The sequence below is a fragment of the Plecotus auritus genome (assembly GCF_963455305.1).
Source record: "Plecotus auritus genome assembly, chromosome: 4".
Taxonomy (NCBI): Eukaryota; Metazoa; Chordata; class Mammalia; order Chiroptera; family Vespertilionidae; genus Plecotus; species Plecotus auritus.
In genome coordinates this window covers 4,646,019-4,667,047 of record NC_137775.1, presented here as the reverse complement: position 1 = coordinate 4,667,047, position 21,029 = coordinate 4,646,019, and the positions used below count along the sequence as shown (strand labels likewise).

The 21,029-nt window shown below is 48.8% G+C and overlaps 1 protein-coding gene across 1 annotated transcript; it reads right to left on the bottom strand.

Moving 5' to 3' along the window:
* Positions 1-11,221: 11,221 nt before the first annotated feature.
* TAGAP (T cell activation RhoGTPase activating protein) lies at positions 11,222-20,603 on the bottom strand. The gene is made up of 10 exons (XM_080666355.1): positions 20,456-20,603; positions 19,832-19,913; positions 19,692-19,745; positions 19,321-19,387; positions 17,673-17,839; positions 16,838-16,999; positions 16,256-16,365; positions 14,670-14,865; positions 13,756-13,870; positions 11,222-13,190 (listed from the first exon to the last, which is right to left on the bottom strand). Exons 2-10 carry the CDS (start codon positions 19,856-19,858, stop codon positions 11,962-11,964), a joined length of 2,127 nt encoding a protein of 708 aa, XP_080522481.1. The 5' UTR covers positions 19,859-19,913; positions 20,456-20,603; the 3' UTR covers positions 11,222-11,961.
* Positions 20,604-21,029: the final 426 nt, after the last annotated feature.

Below are 21,029 nucleotides of genomic sequence, written 5' to 3'. Positions count from 1 at the left end.
TGGCCAGGAAGATGGGCGTGGCGCCCTCTGCTGTGTCCTCGGGGGATGCGGCAGCGGTCCCGGCCCCTTTCTGGGTGTGGCTCTGGGGGCCGGTGTTGGCGCCATTCCCCCAGGCCCTCGTGCTCCCGTTCCGTAGGGGCCTCCCCTCTTGTTCCTCCGGCTGCCCTCCCGCTGTCGCTGCCCCGGGCTGCCCACGGAGGCTCCATCGCACACAAGTAGCGCCCAGGCTCCCCTGGGGTCTGCCAGCAGCGCCACCTCTCCCACCTCGCTCCGCAGCCTTGCCTGCATTCCCGCCTTTCTTTCTTTCTTTTTAAAATATGTTTTTATTGATTTCAGAGAGGAAGGAGAGAGAGAGAGAGAGAGAGAAACATCAATGATGAGCGAGAATCCTTGATTCGCTGCCCTGGGCGGCATTGGGCATGGAGCCTGCCCCCCCCCCCCCCCCCCCCCCCCCCGCCTATGCCCTGACCAGGAACCTGGAAGCTGGCCTCCTGGTTCCTGGGTCCGCGCTCCATCCCTGAGTCCCCATGCCTGCCGCCTTTCTTTTCTTCCTCCTGCCCTTTGCCCGCACCTCCGAGGACGCTGGGTCCACCCAGCGACAAGGGCCGCCCCACAGACATCCTTTTGGGAATGGGGTGGGCGCTTCGTTGGGTCTTGGAGGCTCCTATGCCTTCATGTGCCGGCCCCGGCCCTGAAGAATTACGTATCATGGGGTGGGGCTGCGCATTTAAGCTTTGGTTTCGTGTTAACAATATTGTCTCTGTGTAAGTGAAGTGTGTGCTTCCCTGAGAGACCTAATATGAGGAGTAGAATCTATAACCATAGATTATTCTTCAGAAGTGTTGCTGATAACTGCTGCAACTAAAAAAAATAAAAAAATAAAAAATAAGAAGTGTTGCTGTTGTCTTCACTCCCCAGTGAAGTGCCTAAGGCCTGTGGACCAGTCTTTTAACTGCAAGTGGGTGGTAGCAGAAGCACATGAATTGACAAGGTTTTTGCCACAAGGTGTCACTAATGCTTTGTTAGCTTTTAGTGGATAAAATAATCGCAGCACGAGCATACCTTGCATTAAGGAAACACTATTTTAAAAAACTCACATTTTACAAAGTAGGCCCGTTAGAAGGTAGTCATTTACATGGTGGGAGGGTTTCCTTCCGAGAGCCAGGCTCTGGGGGATGTTTGGTGTGTGCACATGGCACAGGGGAAGGGAGCCTGGGAACCAGGCAGGGGTGTGGGTCAAGAGCACTGAACTTGGAGTTAGGGACTAGCATTGAACCACAGGTTTGCACTCGCTAGCTGGGTGACCTCAGGCGAAATTTAAATGGTTCTTTGTCTCCTTGACAAAGACAACGTATTTGTTGTTATTTTAAAATAACAGATAATAGACACTGCTTTACTTGTATTACACCATTATTTTTGCATATCAAAAGCAATAACGTGTATAAGAGTGTTTGGAAAATTGCGAAGTATTATGTAAACGAGATCTAAAACAATTTTTGTAAAATGTAGGCCTACCTTCATAGCTATGTAGGTATTACATTAGACAGTTACGTTGGTGAAGATTCTTGGTTGCACGTGGTAGAAACCCATCGGAACTTGCTTGGCAGGAAGAGAATGTTTGAAGTTTACCAGGGTAGTTCCTGTGACTTCAGGAATGGCAGGGTTGTGGGGATGGGGCTTCAGTCACCACTGGAGTCAGGATTTGAATGACACCAATGTGAGCACCCCCATCCTGCCCCCCATTAAAAATACTTGAAGATTTCTGCTACCCAAGGCAGCAGTTAAAAACAAAAAATTCAGCCCTAACCGGTTTGGCTCAGTGGATAGAGCGTTGGCCTGCAGACTGAAGGGTCCCAGGTTCGATTCCGGTCAAGGGCATGTACCTTGGTTGCGGGCACATACCCAGTAGGGGGTGTGCAGGAGGCAGCTGATGGATGTTTCTCTCTCATCGATGTTGCTAACTCTCTACCCCTCTCCCTTTCTCTCTGTAAAAAATTAATAAAATATATTTAAACAAACAAACAAAAAATTCAGTCTGGCTGGTGTGACTCAGCGTTGAGCGTCAACTTATGAACCGGGAGGTCATGGTTTGATTCCCGGTCAGGACACATGCCTGGGTTGCGGGATTGATCCCCAGCAGTGGGCGTGCAGGAAGCAGCCGATCAATGATTCTCTCTCATCACTGATGTTTCTATCTCTCCCTCTCCCGTCCTCTCTGAAATCAATACAAATATATTTAAAAAAAACGAGAAGCTCAGTGATGAGGACTTTATGGTCCACCAGGATTTATAAGACCAACCTATTCATGTCAGACCAAAGCGCAGGCCTTCGATTGGCCTCCGGACGCTGCTGCCATTGCCCAGCAAACGTATGTCTCACATCACGTGCTCTACTCCATGTTTCAGAAGAAATGTCATGTTTGATGACCTCTTAAAACTGACTTGGTTCCAGTATCTGTTCATATTGGCTTAACTCTTTACCTGGTGGAGATACGATGCTCTTGCCCCCCACCCTTTCTCCAAGTGAGAGCTTGAAGGGGTCCGTGTATTGATCCTTTTCCTGGGCAGGTGTCACATACTTTTCTGCATCTTTTCTGACTTTTGCCGGACTTGTGGTACTTTTAGCTGGGCAAGACTAGTGAACGAACGGTGTTTCAGTTCTCAAGCTTCTCTTTAGCTTCCTTCCCCCGGAACTTGTGAATGTCCCAGCATTATCTATTGGCGGGGGGGGGGGGGGGGGGGCAGGGGGGGCAGTATTTCATTATGTACATGGGATAATAATGTCTAGAAATGTCGCTGATCTGTTGTTTTTCTGTTCCTTAAAGAAAATCTCAGAACCTCAGACACACTATCATTTCCTCTTGATCTAAGAAGTTAAGTGACTCACTTCAGTAAGAAATATATCCTTAAAGGCACAGAAAAAAAAATACTAAGAATCATAACATTTCTAGTTTCTATTTCTGGGTAACTAGTTGCCCCAGAAATGAGTGGCTTAAATAATAATCATTTTATGCTCCCAGGTTCTGTGGGTCAGGAGTGTGGGAACAGGAAGCAGGGGGCATGCTGGGTCTCTGCTCCAGGAGGCTTGGGAATGACTCCACTATTAATGTTGAAGAGAACCTCAAATTTTTTTAAAAAAATATATTTTATTGATTTTTTACAGAAAGGAAGGAAGAGGGATAGAGAGTTAGAAACATCGATGAGAGAGAAACATCGATCAGCTGCCTCCTGCACACCTCCTACTGGGGATGTGCCCGCAACCAAGTTACGTGCCCTTGACTGGAATCGAACCTGGGACCTTTCAGTCCACAGGCCGACGCTCTATCCACTGAGCCAAACCGGTTTTGGCAAGAGAACCTCAAATTTTAATCAAGTAAGCTAAAAGGAAAATTAACTTTTATTCTCTTGACAGAAAATATTACAAAATCATTTTTAAAATTTTTAAATGGATTTTTAGGGGCGGGGGTGTGGAGAGAAAGAATGGTGGATTTGTTGTTCCACTTATTGATGCATTCATTGGTCGCTTCTTGTGTGTGCCCAGACCAGGGATCGAACCCAAAATCTTGGCGTATTGGGACTACACTCGAAGCTACCTGGCTAGGGCTACAAAATCCTAATCTCTAGGAAGAAGTGACTAAAAGGGGTGTGCATCCTAAAACTGTACAAAAGGGAGCGTTATCGCACTGTCTCTGAGTCTGTAATGTCATTCCTGGGGGCAATGTTAATAAAAACATTATGTGATTTTGAGGGGGATTTTGTTTGTTATAAAAATACAGCTTCGTTAAATTTCCACTTTATTTAATGTCAGCTTCATTAAACTGACAGCGTGTGATTTTGTTTCTCGCTCTGTGTAAACATTAGTGTTCGCTCTTGAATCTGTGCTGGTGACTTTTGCATTCTTTTTTCTTACAGGAGGTCGGGCTGGAAGGAGGGGAGACGAGACCGACCTCGTTCTCTGCGAAGCTGTTGTGTGGATCTGAGGCGCATATTCAGGGTTGGAGCGCGCTCAGAATGGGGTGTTTACGATCATTTCCTTCCATTTACGATCATTTCCTTCCATTTACGATCATTTCCTTCCATTTACGATCATTTCCTTCTGATGGAAGAGCTTCCTCCCTCTCAGGTCGGAGGGAGAGGACGCTCCCACCTCCCAGGGCACACGGTGACTCAGAGCGTGAGAAAAGGGCGCTCAGGTCCGGGGACGTTTCCAACACAAAAGCCACGCTGGGCTTTTTGAATGAAAAGTAAAATGTGAAGCCAGAGGATGGAAACTTCTTGTAAGGAGACATAAAACCCCCGCCCTCTTCCTATTTTTAAAAATGAGAGTTGTTTTTGTGAAAGGCTCTGAGCCTCCCTCCAGTGGACTTTTTTTTTTTTTTAAATAAATCTTTATTGCTCAGATTATTACAGTTGTTCCTCTTTTTCCCCCCACAGCTCCCCTCCACCCGGTCCCCACCCACCCTCTGCCCTTACCCCCCCCCCGCCCCACTGTCCTTATCCATAGGTGTACGATTTTTATCCAGTCTCTTCCCGCACCCCCCACACCCCTTTCCCCCCCCAGAATTGTCAGTCCACTCCCTTTCTATGCCCCTGACTCTATTATATTCACCAGTTTATTCTGTTCATCAGATTTTTTATTCACTTGATTTTTAGTTTCACTTGTTGATAGATATGTATTTGTTGTTCATAATTTTTATCTTTACCTTTTTCTTCTTCTTCCTCTTCTTAAAGAATACCTTTCAGCATTTCATATAATTCTGGTTTGGCGGTGATGAACTCCTTTAGCTTTTTCTTATCTGTGAAGCTCTTTATAGGCCCTTCAATTCTGAATGATAGCTTTGCTGGGTAGAGTAATCTTGGTTGTAGGTTCTTGCCATTCATCACTTTGAATATTTCTTGCCACTCCCTTCTGGCCTGCATAGTTTCTGTTGAGAAATCAGCTGACAATTGTATGGGTGCTCCCTTGTAGGTAACTAACTGTTTTTCTCTTACTGCTTTTAATAGTCTCTCTTTGTCTTTTGCTCTTGGCATTTTAATTATGATGTGTCTCGGTGTGGTCCTCTTTGGATTCCTCTTGTTTGGGGTTCTCTGTGCTTACTGGACTTATAAGTCCATTTCTTTCACCAGGTGGGGGAAGTTTTCTGTCATTATTTCTTCAAATAGGTTTTCAGTATCTTGCTCTCTCTCTTCTTCTGGCACCCCCATAATTCGGATGTTGGTACACTTGAAGTTGTCCCAGAGGGTCCTTACACTATCTTCATATTTTTTTATTCTTTTTTCTTTTTGTTTTTCTGGTTGGGTGTTTTTGCTTCTTCGTATTTCAGATCTTTGACTTGATTCTCGTGATCCTCTAGTCTGCTGTTGGATCTCTGTATATTATTCTTTATTTCAGTCAGTGTATGCTTAATTTCTAGTTGGTCCTTTTTCATATCCTTGAGGGCCTCACTAAAGTTATCGGCGGTTTCTAGAAGATTCTTGAGTAACCTTATAACCATGGTTTTGAAATCTATATCCAGTTGTTTGCTTTCCTCCATTTCTTTCATTTGTGACCTGTTTCTTTGTCTCTGCATTTTGGCTGCTTCCCTGAGTTGATAGAGTGGCCTCGTGTGGTAGGTGTCCTCTAGGGCCCACTGGCTCAGCCTCCCCAGTTACCTGAGGTGGACACCCTTGGTGCACCCCTTTGTGGGCTGTGTGCACAGTCTTGTTGTAGTTAAGCCTTGATTGTTGTTGGTATCCCTGGGAGGAATTGACCTCCAGGCCAATTGGCTGTGAGGATCAGCTGTGTCTACGATGGGAGAACTGCTGTGCTGGAGACACCCTTATGGGGCAGGACTTGCTTCAGTGGGGCTTTGGTGCTCACTGAGTCTGACCCCTGAGTGTGTCCCTTATGGATCTGAGGAGTTGTAATCTGGATGGTCCCACTCTGACCCCTGGGTACACTGGCTCTTGGATCTCCAAGGAGGTGCTAATTTAGCCTCTGCCTGAGGCCACCCAGCAGGAGCTATGGAGAGATCTGCAGATTCCTCTTCTTTGTTTGGGTTTTGGAGGTGCCCAGATGAGGTCCAGCTGTGAGGCAATGCAAGCTGCTGTGGGGCCTTGGGCCTTCTTTTGGATGTTCTGGGTTTCTCTGACACAGCTGCAATTTGTAAGGTAATTTTAGATTGCAAAGGGCCAGGCCATTCATATGCAAAAGCCTCTGCACACAGCTTGGATGGGGCGGAGTCTCAGGGCAGAACAAACAGCAATGGCTTCCCGTAAGTCCTGCCTTAAGAGGCCCCCGGGTCTCAGTGTCCCGTGGTAATCGCTGCAAGCACCTCTGAGAGAAAGCTGCCCTTGAGTTCCACCCGATGCCAGACAGTCTTGTTTCTCCCCGTATGAGTCTGGGTCCCCAGAGTCTCTCCCGGAACTGGAGTTCAGAGCAGTCAGGAGCTTGTGTCTCCCTCCCGATTGAAAAAGACAACCATGTCCTCAGTTGCCAGCCCTTTTCACGCGCGCACCTCTGTACCTCTGCCTTTACTTCTGCAGCTCCTCTGAGTCTCAGTGTGCTTTTCTCTTTCCTTCTAGTTGTAGAATTTCCACTCAGCCAGCCTTCCTGTGGTTCTGGATGATGCCCGTTTTGTCTTTTAGTTGTAGTTTTGAAGTGATTGTGCAAGGCAGCAATTTCAGGTATTTACCTATGCCGCCATCTTGGTTTCTCTTTCAAGTGGACTTCTTTGAGATGAATGGAGCAGAAGCGATCAGACCGGGGGTCAGTGACATCATTCTAGCCCCTCAGCTTCCTCCTCGGCATGTGCTGCCCCGGGTTCAGTTTCACCGGAAAAACAGATGCAGGGAACCAAATGGTGTTAGAACCCACGTGGTTTTAGTTTAAAGCCTGCACTTTCTTTGCCTTGATCTCTGATCAAAGGTAAACTTCACCCATTTTGATGGAACTTCTCTGCGGATTAGAATTTTCTCAGGTCTGTGGAATGGAACAGAGTCATTACAGAAAGAAGCCCTACAACCAGCCTTGAACACATGCCCCTCATCCCGCAGGCTGGGATGGAGAGAAAGAGCTGTGGTCAGCATGTGGCCATCAAATGCCCACTTCCTCTCGCATCAGCATGTGGCCAGGGGCAAGTTCCATCCTTTCCTAAGGCAGAAAAACATGGATATGAACATTCACCTCATGACATGGTGACAATTAAATGAAACAGCAGTGAACTTCAAACAAAATAAAGAACTCCCCATCTAGTTACAGCCCCTGGCACCCACGCAGAGCTCAGAAAATGCTTCAAGTGAAAAAGGAAAGCAAGGAGAAGGCCTGAAATCTCCTCCCGGAGTCTGAATCTAGACCAGAGCAGAAGAGAGGACCCAGGGGAAGGGGGAGAGCCAGGGGCCTTTGGGGTGGGCGCTGAAGGAAGGGCAGTCAGCAGCAGCCTGGAGAAATCCTAACTCAGAGTTTTCTACGAGGCCGAGGTGGGAGCAGGTGAATGGCTATAGGGAACCACTGTCATATTTTTGGGGTTGAGTCCTTTAATTCCACAACTGATATGGTGCTGGGATTTCCCCCATTTCATGGGTGAAGAAACTGGGGCTCAGACTGCTGGGCGCCCGGCCCACGGTGGCACATGTAGGGTGTGGGCTCTGGGGCTGTGAATTTGGGTCTCATCTCCTCCAGAGATGCCGTCGCTCCAAGTTTCCTCTCTGCTTTCTGCAGCTGTGGCTCGCCGGGCCCCCTCTCTGCCGCCTGTAATAGGAGGGGGGCCGCCCTCACCCCCGGGTCTTTCCTCCCTGACATGGAATTTGTACCCAGGAATGGACACACGCAGGATCTGAGTCTGCAGTTAAAATAGTGCCAGAAAGTGATTTGTTTCTACCTCTAGCAAAATGTTTGTACGCTGATTCCTCAGCAATGTGGCCTCTGCGGATCGAGAGTTAAGATCTTACATAATTCAATTAAAAATCTCCAAGTATGTGAGACCCAGATGACGTGGGTTTCTGTCTACTTGACCTTCAGGGGGAGGGCGGTACTGGCGCTGCCTTAGGGAGATGCAATCAGGAAAATTCAGCAGGATTTATGTTTCTAACGGTGCATGAGGACGGCAGCGGGCCTGCGTTGGCCGATCTCGCCTCTGGCCGAGGACGCACGAGGCCTTCACGGTGGTTTGCTTTATTAGCACGAGGAGCCGTGGCTGCCACGCCCACTGCCCAGGGACCCCGTGTCGCCTCTGTGTGGTTTGCTGAGCAGTTTTGCTCAGCTCTGGCGCGAACAGCCCCCCCTTGGTTACATCTGCAAGTCAACGTTTCTGGACCACGTCGTGGGTGGTGCTGGGGGTGGACTCAGTGTGTCATGCAGGCGGTCACAGTGAGTCACAGAGTAGCCTGTGGGATGCTGGCCATGGCATGGGGCAACCCCCTCCCCCCCTGCCCTCTGTATAGGAGGAGAGAAAATTCCCTAACTTCCCCCAGGGGAAGAAATTCTAGTCTGTTCTGTCACATTCCAGGACACTGAGTGCTGAAGTTTTCCCATCTCGTCTCCTGCTTGGTAAGAGGGCCGGGGTCCTCCTGAGCCAGGCAGGCCCAGCAGGTGATGCAGGGGGGCTGGGGAGGCCCAGAGGCTCGGACACTGGCGATCAGACGTGGATTTAGGTTGAAGCCCCTGCGTAGGCTTCGACTTCCAACCCGGTTTTACCAGACCCCCGGCACTGGGAGTCAGGTCCCTTTGTGAGGGTCCCACTGGGGACTATGGGGCCCCGAGGAGGTCCGTGGAGGACAGAATGCTGGTTTCCTGGGTCCTTGCCTGAAGTACCATGCTGGTATCAGCCACATCTTACTGTAAGCGTGAGCCCTCTGTCTCTGTATTAAAAGCTGTTGGTGTCATCGAGGTATTGGTAAGTATTATCTGTGAAACTTGGGTGTAGTGGGTTGAATGGTGTTGCCCCCCACAAATTTATTTGTTAAAGTCTTAACTCCTAGTATCTCAGAATGTGACTTTAAAGAGGAAAGCGAGGTCATTCGAGTGGGCCCTAATCTAATATGACTGGTATTCTCACAAGAAAGGGAAATTGGGGGACAGATACACACAGAGGGAAGACAGTGTGGGGGACACAGACAGACAACCACCTATGGCCAGGGAGAGAGGCCTGGGACAGCTCCTTCCCTCACGGTCCTTCAGGCACCAGCCCTGCCCACACCTCCATCTCCGTTCCAGCCCCTAACACGGGAGACGACACATTTCTGTTGTCTGAGCCCCTTGTTTGTGGCGGCCTCGGCAGACTCGTGGGCGTGACAGCCAGGCCCGGCCACCCTCTTGCAAAGAAGTGCGCACAGCACCCTGCAGTGTTGGGAACCACCCGGCCTTGTCGCCACGGCTCAAAAACTGTCCCGGTGATGCCATTTGCTTGACTGCAAGAGACCCCTCAATGTCTGCCAGCAAACTGTCCTACCGGCCACAGGTCGAAGGCTTCCATTCTACTCCTGCCTTTTTACAGTAAGGAAGTTGGGGTAGGGTTTTTGTGGTCTGAGTTGGGTCACGGGAGGTCAGGTCAGTGGTAGAGTGGAGTAGGTTGGAGGCTGCCTACCTTACAGTCTTATCCATCGATTGCTGAGAATTCTCTGATTCTCAGTAAGAAGTTGCTAAAAACATGATGGGAAATTTTTTTCAGTCCTGAAATACGTAGCATAGCGCTGGCCACGTGGTCGAAGCTAAAAATTGTAACTATTTCTAGCAGTGTCCAATTCTGGAAAAGGATTTCTTGTCTTAGGTTAGCAGTCGGGAAGGGGGGTGTCTGTCCTTGAAATCTATACGTTATCGGTGGTGCTTAATAAAATATTTTTAATGATATTGTTGGGCCTCAATGTTCTGCCTTCAGCAATCCAAGTTATAGCAGTTTTAACGTTGTGTGATATTACTAATAAACCACCTCTGAAAAAATAGGTCTTCACCATCTGGTAGCTAGTCTATACAGAAATATTTCTTTAACCAATATAACTTTCAGTATTTTATGAGAGAAGGTGATAAAATAAGGAAAATTTCCAAGTATCTCTAACAAACTATCATTATACTTGCTAATAACCAATAAAAATAAGGTTTAATTCACTAAAAAGACAGGAGATATGGTATTTGCTATCGTCCTCTGTTTTGCAGACTAAATTTACTGGCCTGTGAGTGACCATCTGCTGAAAAATGGTTCAAAGTGGGTACATTTTTATGGTTTTGCAAACATCAGAAGAACAGGGATTCTCTTTTCCTAAACACAAGATCCCCAGCTTTGCTAGAATAATCTACACCAGCTGTGGGCAAACTATGGCCCGCGGGCCGGATCTGGCCCGTTCGGCTGTTCTATCCGGCCCGCGGAGCCGAAAGAGCGGAGGGTTCTCTTGCTCTCCCCTCCGCTCCTTTACTTTGAATTTATATTAGTTCACACAAACACTCCATCCATGCTTTTGTTCCGGCCCTCCGGTCCAGTTTAAGAACCCATTGTGGCCCTCGAGTCAAAAAGTTTGCCCACCCCTGATCTACACTAATCTACACTAACACTAATAAAAGAGAAACATGCAAATTGACCACACTTCCGCTATGCCCACAAGCCACGCCCATCAGCCAATCAGGAGCTAGTATGCAAATCAACTCAACCAAGATGGCGGTTCATTTGCATACCCAGGCACAGAGCGAAGACTGAAGACAGTGTAGAAGGAAGCCAAGCACTGCAGAAGGGAGGGAAGCTGCGGAGAAGCAAGTGGGGTGGCTGAGAAGGGAGGGAAGCAGGCAGGGCGGGGGAGAAGGGAGGGAAGCAGGCGGGGCGGTGGAGACGGCCACAGCAAGCCCTATTCTTGCAGGAATCTTCCTGCAATGGGCCTCTAGTAAATACATATATTCAGTAAGTGCTTGTTGAGTGAATCAATGTGTGAATGATTTTCTTGGTGGGGTTCTGTGAACAGAGGGAAAGGAAGTAACATGTCAGTGAAGAATGAACATTTTTAGCCCTGGCCTGTTTGGTTCAGCAGATAGAGTGTCGACCCTTGGACTGAAGGGTCCTGGGTTCGATTCCGGTCAAGGGCATGTTCTCCTGCTTTGGTTGGCGTATATGCAGGAGGCAACCAATTGATGTGTTTCTCTCACATCCATGTTTCTCTCTGTCTTTCTCTCTCCCTTCCTCTCTCTGTAAAAATCAATGGGAAAACATCCTCAGGTGAGGATGAACAAAAACAAAAAACAAACAAAAAGAATGAACATTTTTACTTTGAAAAAGGCAGGCAATTTATTGTAGTGAGATTATACTGAAGTTTATATATGACTCTGATGCATATAAAGTAACACCCTCCACATGCCTGGGAAGATATCCCTGAACCGCAAGGTAACTCAAGGTGCTATCGATGTAATGCGTTTTCACCCATCGATCCCAATTAGAAATCAGATGATTAGAAGGACACATGCAAATATTTTCATGCACTTTCACGATGGCCTTCTCTTTCCCCGGCGTTCGTGGTGCACTGACACCCCCACAGGGGCCCCTGCTGGTGAGTGTGCTGCTCCCCTTCCTGCGGTGACTAACTGCCCCCCTGCTGCTTAGGGAGCTGCTGACGGAGAGTGAGACATTCCCCTTAAACGGAGCTCGTGGAAAGTATGAAAACGGGCATGACATTTGAAGCAACTTAAGAAAAAGAAAACATTAGTTTTAAACACCAGCCCGTAGAAAGTGCCCCAGGACGGGGAGAAGAGCAGTGCAGTGTACCCCAAGTTCACAAACAAATACAGACACGTGTTTACGGGGACATCTTTGCACCCGACGCCTTGTCTGGAACACACTACACGTGAGCTGTGTGTGCACGGATTGGTGCACGCAGCCAGCACCGAGGCTCGTGCAGCTGTCCTCGCTAAGGGCTACACGACTCTCGAAGGAGCTTATTCTGGACTTCTAGAAAACAGTCTGGAAGCAGTTCATGCGGCCTCCACATCTGCCACACGCCTGGCCGCCGCCTAGATGTAGGACTCCTTGGCGTAGAGGAGCTGGTCAGCCTCGAAGGCCGGCTGGCAGCAGCGCCCCGCCAGGCAGTCCCACGGGCTCCCCTGCGTGGACTCGGACACAGTTCTGAGCCGGTGCAGCTCGGGCCTCCCAATGACGGTCACTTGTCCGACCGCCTCCACAGAAGCACAGCCGGTCCTGCTGTGGCTCCAGCTCGCAGTCCTGGGCGAGAGTCTGTGCCCGTCGGGGGGCTCCTGGCCGCATGTGTACCCCGAGTGCCCTCTGTGGTGCGCGGGTAGGCGAGGCGCCAGCCCCGAGTCCAGGCTGAGCATCCTGGCCCGCAGGCTGCCAACCGTCTGGCTCCCACAGGCAGCGAGCCCCAGGGCCTGGCCCCGCACGGCCTCTTCGTAGGAGGGGGGGCTGCCGGGCCTCGTCCTGTCCACCAGCCGGAACACGTCCTCCCCGGACAGGGCACAGGGTCGTGGGCTGAAGTCCAGAGCTGCTTGGCCGTGGCTTTCAGACAAGTTTTCCTGGACGATCCGCCCGGCGAGCTGGCTCTCCCTCCTGAAGTCTCTCCTGCCGGGGTCCCCGGCCGGCCCTTTGGCTCTCACTGACAGGCGGGGGGGCTTGGGCAGCGCCCGTTTGTGGGAGGCGAAGGAGAAGGACATGGAGTGTTTTTTTATCTCTCTGCTGGGCTTACTTTTATCCGTCTTCGTAAAAGACTGATGTCTGCTGAAGAAGTTTCTCCTGGGGCTGGAGGGGGAAGCCGGAGGTGAGCTGTCAGAGGAGGCGTCCGGGGAGCCGCCGGAGCAGGCCGTGGGTGCCCGTCCCTGCGGGGAGACTGCGCCCTGCGGGGAGCTCTGCACCCGCAGGTCCTGCGGCCTCTGGCTCCCACCTTCCACCTCGGGAAACACCTCCTCTGGGAAGGGGTCCTCGGCCTCCTCACTTTCCAAGCTGGAGGCCGGCCGGGCCCCGGGGGCGTCCTCGCTGCGTGTCAGTTTCGGGTGAGCTTGCCGGCTCCCCAGGCGCTCTGGTGAGGGCGACACGCTGGGCTCTGAGTGCCTCCTGTCTGGGTCGCCGAGGGCGCTTTTCAGCCTGGCCACAGTGCTGGCCACGGGCTCCAGGCGGGCAGCTGTGTCCCAGGGCCCTGGGGGCAGCCTGGCCGGGGAGCCCAGGGCGCTGCCGCAGTCCCCGTCAGGGTCGTTGCTGTCATAGGCCGAGTCATTCTGCAGGGTCGACGCGTCTGCAGACATGAAAGGGAGGTTGAGCTTTTGCTCAGATTCTTTAAAAGGAGCTTTTGTACAGCTCCCTCCCCCTGTCGAGTGTGGCAGTGGGTAATGTGGGGAAGCTACTTTGGGGTTGAAAGGAAAGATATTTGCCACATTAAATACTTGTTTCTTTCAAAACTGACTCTGTCAATGGCGACAGGGAGGGAGGGAGAAAACAGCATTTCACTGAATATGGATTGATCTTCACCTTAAAAACGATCCTTTGGATGGCCTTCTTGGGTCCATTTCCATTTTAAAGGACCGTATTCCAATAGCGGAAATAGAAGGCCATGACCCGCCCCCTGGCTCAGGTTCATCAGCAAGACTAGCACTTTCTGACTGGGAACAGGCAGGGGCCCAGGCGTAGCCCGTGAGTGCCTGCAGCCTGCGGAGGCGCTGCAGGGAGAGCCAGGTGCGCAGTTAACCTCCTCCCCACGGGTGAGTCCACACTCAGCCCGGGTCCCGTCACAGCGGCTCCTGCTTCATAACCGGGGACACTGGACACTGCGATGCAATGCGAGGCCGACAGCGCGCCCGTACCTGAGCCGTCCGTGTGCTCCAGGGAGTCATCGGAGATGGAACTGGAATGCACTGGAATGTTCTCCCCGAAGATTTCCAAGCAGTTGTCGATGAGGAATTCCACCAAAGTCTTCACCTGGGAGGACACGTGAGCAGATGGTCAGCTTAAAGGCATCTTTATTTCTTAAAGGGAAGGGGACAGGGCAGGGTCAGCTGCCAGGATGATGCCACAAGGAGCCTAAGAGAGGTTCTGTGTCTGGAAAGAGCAGACAGAAAACTTGGTAACCATCGTCTATATTAACGTTATTTTTGAGACATGCACTTTTTTATTTGAGAATCTGAAAAACTTTTAAAGTAACTGAATTTTTCCTTTAAGTAAGGAGTGTCTCAAACCCGTAGCTGGACTGAGTGTGATGCACAGAGGACAGCAGTGAAGGCGCTCTGCCCTGGGAGATGGGTGTGAACATCGGAAGCACTAAACCAGGGGTGGGCAAACTTTTTGACTCGAGGGCCACAATGGGTTCTTAAACTGGACTGGAGGGCCAGAACAAAAGCATGGATGGAGTGTTTGTGTGAACTAATATAAGTTCAAAGTAAAGGAGCGGAGGGGAGAGCAAGAGAACCCTCCGCTCTTTCGGCTCCGCGGGCCGGATAGAACAGCCGAACGGGCCGGATCCGGCCCGCGGGCCGTAGTTTGCCCACGGCTGCACTAAACTCTGTCTCTGGGAGGTCGAAGGCCGCGGCCTAGTCTTAGTCAGGTTCATCAAATGCACGCGTCTAAGAGTGGAACTGTGACCAAGACACCCTGCGTTTCCCATCTTCACTGTGATGGCGAACCAGTCAGAGAGACGCAGAGGCACTGCATCACTTCGATGTGCAGGCGGACGGGCGGTGAGATCAGAAACGGAGTTTCCCAGAAACAGGCTGGAACAAACCTGATTGTTCAAGTCTTTCTGGGCTTCCAATGAGAGGTTCTGGTCATTCTCCCGGGTCAGCATGTTGGGCCCCACGCAGATGGCGAGGTTGCTGGCGTCCATCTTGCTGACCTCGGCGTTCTTGCTGATCAGGTAGAGCACGGAGAGCAGGTGCTTGAGCAGCAGCAGGTTGGGCCGTGGCAGCTTCTCTGCAACCCTGCAATGAGGTTCCGGGGAGGGGGGGAGGGAGGGAGCGGTTCAGAGGCGCCAGTGGCTTTGCTGGCTGCAGTGTAGCAGCCGAAACCCCCTCACCCAGACTTCCTTTAAAAGGAGGAAGGTGCTGCTTTCACAAGTAACATTGTGAAATGCTCATTCAGACTCCTCCGAGGGCAACCGACACGGGACGAAACTGGCTAACCAGGCATCGTGACAGCCTAAGACACCGACACCAAGGACACAGCCTGTATTCTTTGCATAGATCCTAGGTTTGGAAGCATTAGCTCCTGCAATAAATACCAGAGCTTAATATTTTGAAAACTATTTTTGTAGAAGAATCATTTAGCCATGCAGAATGCCTTTTTGTTCCTAACACTGTAAGACGGTGTGTTGTGTGTGTGTTTTTAACACAATCATTTGCCTTTTTCTGACCCGTGACCATGGAACAAAGATGAGGCATTTTTGCACCATCCTGAGAAATCGTTACGGAGAAGAAATCAGTGTATTAGGCATGTTCATAACTATGGTCAAGGCAGCATCTCAACGGCAACATTATTACTAACAAATAACAAATTAGGTTTTTAAAGCCTCTCTTTTTCAAAAAAAATGAAATGGTGACTCTGATATATGGATCGTTTTCATTTTTCATGAGACGTCTTGTTCTGAAAGAGCTTTACGTCTTTAAGTAGAAAGTAATTTTCATTTTGGGGCAAACACTCTAATGTCTTCAATTCTATAAACCTATTTCATTGAAAATATTCAGCCATGTGGGCAATCATAATATATAGGCACACTCTCATAGGATTTGGCTAAAGTGCTGATATTTTAAAGTTAGGCATTTAAGATTCTCTAGTCACCAAGAGGTCATATTTCACTCACATATGTAATTATTTTCGCTGTCACTGGAGTTTGTTTTTATATAGTGCTCACGTTGGTTAATTAGAAGAAGTATATTATGGTATTTAATGAACAAAATAATCCCTTCTAGATTTGTTCTCTGTGCTTTGAGGGATGCTTTCTGGGAGAATGGTTGTCTTGCAGGACACCAGTCAATGTAGCTTAAGGAAAACCCCAAATTCCTACACCTGGCTGGCGAGCCCGTTTTGAAGCTTTCGTCTATGATTCTGCCTCAAACCTTCTCAAATGACTTATCTTTTTAGACTCCCCCACCTCTCGTGATTTGTACTGAAGTTCATGTTCTACTTTTTGAAAAAGTGTCTACTTTCCTTTGGTCGAAACAGTGTTTGTAAATGTCCAGGGTAATTCCTGATTTTTATTCTGGGAATAGATGAGCAGTTCCACTCGGATCCCCTAATCATTACAACGTGCATGAAGCACTCTGCTGCGTGATGAAGAGATGGAGTCCATGTGGGAGGACCCTGACGACTTACTGTTTCAGGGCCTCGATCCTGTCCTCCTCATTCTGTCTCTCCAGGGCACCCATCCAGTCCTCAAACAGGTCACAGGAGAGCAGCTTCCGGGGGATACTTCGGAGGAAGTCCTGGAGGATAAAGGACGGGTACCGTTTGGCCTGTTTGTGCTGTGTAACGTGCTGGTGTCTTTATCTCAACCTTGTTCCTTCTCAGGGAACCTATGCTCATCTTGCCACAGGCTGTGCCCCCTCCTTCCAGCATTTGATTAGTTTGAAGGAGCTCTCTCTCAGCATCTTCCTGCAACAGGCACAGTAAGGGCACCATCCAAGGGGCCACAGATTTAGGGGTATGGACTTGGCCATGGGACAACCCAAGTGCCTTTCTCCTCAAAATGCTGGGAAACTTTAAAGCCTCACTTTCTGTTGGAATCTGGGAGTATAGAAACACAGATGTTTATATAATAAACAAAAGGCTCAACTGAAGCAAACTGCAAGATCAGTGTACTTTGATTTGTAGAGAGAAGAACCGATTTCTTTTATCTGAGCATTAACGTATCAGAGCCCATTGGCAGGTTCTTTGGCGCCAATGCTGTGAACTCACCTTAAAGACCACCGCCAGGAGGTGCACGGGGAGACTTTTCAGATCCACCATGACTCCCGAGTTGAGCTCCTCCTTGAGCTCTTTGCGGGCTTTCTCGTTGGCTGCTTTCCTAAATATCCCTTCAGTGGAAGGGCCTTTCAGGCACAGAATAGTGAGAATATCCTAGAGGAAAGAGGAATAGGAATAGGAAATGGTTACCCTTGGTTTGAAGACATACTTTGTACTAATACACTAGAAACCTGTATTCAGGTAGGAGAAAGAGAATTAAAATAGTGCATATGCACAGCAGCTAACTTTATCTGTCATAAAATATCCTCTCCATTAAAGCTAGTTCCCACGATCCTAAGTTAGTCTTAACAAGTGACCACTGATGCCAGTTGTTCCTTTCAGTCCAGTTGCTATCACTCTTCCTCCACCCTCCATTTTTCTGAGAGGAGGTGCACTGTGAAAGCTCTCATTTGCACCTACTAAAACTGCTTCCGGCCTCCTTCCTGTGACCCATTCCACATACACCCTGGATTTCTGATCAGATATACTACACCACATCTCTGTCTGTTGATTTTTCAGAAGCCACACATTTTCAACATTCTTAACTCTATGAAGTCAAGGAAAGGGTGACTGTCAATCTGAGCTCATTGGCAAATACAAGCAATTTCTAGCATGTAAGCAGCCAGGGACTGGCCTGACTGCACTCCTGGCGGAAACGATTTCTAAGAGGGGAAAACACGAAAGATTGGCCTCAACAAGGTTAGATGAGGATGACATTCAGGCTGCCCAAGGACTTTTCACATCTGGCAGAAAGCTGAAGTAGGGTTACAAGTAAATGCGCTCCTACCTGGATGGGTCTGGGGAAGGTGTCATCGTCACCCCAGATAATTGACAAGGGCTGATCAAACAAGGACGCTTTCAATTCTGGCTCTGAAGCCCCAGAAAAATCCGATGGAGGAGAAAGCCTTCTCATGAGAAAGGGCCAGGACAGCACCTTCTTTCTCTTCTTAATTTCTACAGCCAAGAAAACAAGGCAAGGTGAAAATGCAGATGAAAATATTAACAAACAGAGATCCGTGTCAGACAGAGGGTATCGTCAGCCACATAATGTCACCTCTGGAATGCCATATGGGGGAAAACTTTTGCAAAAACTGAGAAAGCAAAGGGCATGAATTGTAATCTCCAAACAAACCCAGAAAACCACCACAATGTTACCAGGGCAACCAGCCCCTAAACATCAACACCAGGGTTCTTCAAAGCCTCCACCTTTCCTGTTTTTACCCTTTGCTAGCTGTTGGCTGCAGAAAACCGGCAAAGCCTAACTGTGCGGGTCATAAACCACCATCTTAACCTACTGACCTTAATAACTTAGTGGTCATCTTTCATGTGAAATACATTATTTTAATTTGCTCCTTTGAAGAAAATACAGCTTATAAAGAGAGGAACTGACGCGCTCAAGAGGGAGGACTGCAGCCACGCTCGCACCACCGGCCACTAGAGGGAGCTACATCACTCAGCCTGTCGGCAGTTCCCTTTCCCTCCAGGGTTGCCACGGCGGCTGCCTTAGGACCAGGAGAGCACAAAAGGCCCCAGCTTAGACACGGCAATTGGGACTTATCAGCGAACATCACCAAGATATTCTATCTTTGCAAAGTCCTGAAGACGTGTGTGCGATGGGTACTGCCTTTCACAAGTTTCCTTCTTTTTCTCTTTTCTCTCTCCTCCCTTCTTTTTTTCCTCATTAGAAAAGCTGTATTTTCTAAATGCACTGGCGTATGTTTCTATACAATTTATACTGGCATGTGGAAGAGGCTGGGTGGAGAAGTGGCTTTTCCCCATGGTTCAGGAGAACTGGGTCTGGGTTATGTTATAACGTAATGCACTATGAAAAGAGTGAAAAGGGAACCGTGAGCCCTAGCCTGTTTGGCTCAGTGGATAGAGCGTCGGCCTGCGGACTGAAGGATCCTCGGTTGATTCGGGTCAAGGGCACATGCCCGGGTTGCAGGCTCGATCCCCAGTGGGGACATGCAGGAGGCAGCCAATCAATGATTCTCTCTCATCACTGATGTTTCTATCTCTTTCCCTTCCTTTCTGAAATCAATAAAAATATATTTTAAAAAACAGTGAACCGTGGGTTCTTTGGAATTGGATGTCAGCAAAGATTGGGCTCTTAGAGTCACTTTCCATGACAGAAGGAAGGAAGGGGAAAGGCATTGTGTGTTTTTCATATGTCCGTATGCTTTCATCGTCACAACAGAGTGGCCAGGAGATATGTCGCCCACTAGGAGCCCCTTGGAGAGCAGGGGTGGCTCCGAGGGGTCTTTTCTGTCTGATGCTCGGGGGGCTGGGGCCTCCACTTGCGTGTGGATGTTCTGTGGTCTTTAAGAGCACACCATACAAGTAATTCCTAGTAGAGAAACGTCCTGTGGTTTTGCAAACCAAGAACATTTGCTGTTAGCACTTACATAAGAGACCGGTATGTTTTCAAAACTCACCAATTAGCTGGCAAATGCTATCTTCACTCTCACATGATGCCAACAGAGGATGTTGCTTGATATCACCCTAAAAGCATGTTTACTTTAGTTAAACACAATGACTGAAGAAACCTACCCAGGCTCCCCCCACAAAATGCTCATGTAACATTTTATTCATATTAAAAATTAGCCATAGAGTCCACTGATTTCTTTCTAGCATCTAGAATCAATAGTAAAGCAGTGATTGTTTCATATAAGAGTTTAACACACTGCCCTTAGGATACTAATTTTCTACTCTAATAATTAAATAAGCCGAACAATAGTCAATTAAAGCAGAAAGTTTTCTCTCTTCTCACAGTGCAGATAAAAACTTAAAAAAATTGCTTTCTTACCTCTGATTGACATTCAATTAATGTCTCCATATTATTGACATTTAGTGTTTTCGACTAAAAGAGAAAAAAATCGGGTTAGGTAAACATCTGGCTCAAGCCTTTGGAAATTATGAAGGAGTAAAGACGAGAGGGGCACGTACAGCATTGCAGCTGCTTGTCAGCTTCATCAGAAGTTTGGCCGACTGTCCCGATGAAGTCGCCTCCCGTGCGGCCTCGCTCTGCCTACAAAGAAATCAAATGGGAGAGGGTTAGGAGGGACACACAGGGTCAGCTGGCCAATTTCAGTGCCACTTTGCCAGGACACTAAGCCTGAAATTATTGGGTAGGGAAGCTGTCATTTAAAGTACAGCTGTCTGTTACCAGATGTCTTATGCTATTCGGAACAGCATCTGAATACACATTTCTCAATGAGCTAGCACAGCCTGATAGCATCACCAGGCCACATTCTGTTATGCATTTATTACATTCCCATCGAGAGAGAATCTGATGACAAGTCCAGTAACAACTAACGTTTTGGGGGAGAGCTCACTCTGCGTCAGGTATCACAGTAAGAGCTTCGCATGAATTTGCTCATCCGATCAGACATAAAACAAAGAGAACATTTATAGAATTCCGAAAACCAGGCTTCTCCCGAAGCAGAGCTCCCGTGCTCAGAATCCTTATAGCACTGTTGCACCCTCCACCGTGTCCTTAGGATCAGATCTGAAAGCCCAGCGACCTGCTAGCAGCCTGCTTTCTGGCGCCTGTGAACTGATGGCACTTACCTTGGGGGGTGGAGGGGAACCCCAGCCAGAGCTCCTCTACCTCCGGGGAGCTGTGGGGACCGTGGGGGCCAGGAGAGGCAGTGCGACACCCGTTAATCCACTGGCAGGAGACAGACTGCGCTGCCTTCACGTGTTCTGCATTATAAGCAAGGGGCGGGCAGGTGGAAATTCACCATATGCTGGGACCGGAAAGAACATCATGGGCCGTCACCCTGCAGAGCCAGACGCCGGAGAGCACCCGCTTCCTCATTCCTTTTAGGGCAGCGCTGGGTCTTTTTATTTTTTATTCCTTCCACTTGAGAGGAAAAGAAAATCTGTAAACTGCTGGGGGTGGAAAAGATGACACATGGCCATAGGTGAAGGCTCTGATTAATGTCACAGGTGGGATGTGTGACTAGAGAACGGGTTCTTCTGTACGTAAACACCATTTCATTTTCTAAAGTGGTCATTTCTGGTGCTCTGACCCTTTTTTTGGTATACTGTTTGAGGGCTGTCGTTTCTCCCACCCACCATATACTATTTTCATCTGTCACCATACTTATAAAATTTTTTAAAAACTATATATTTATTGACT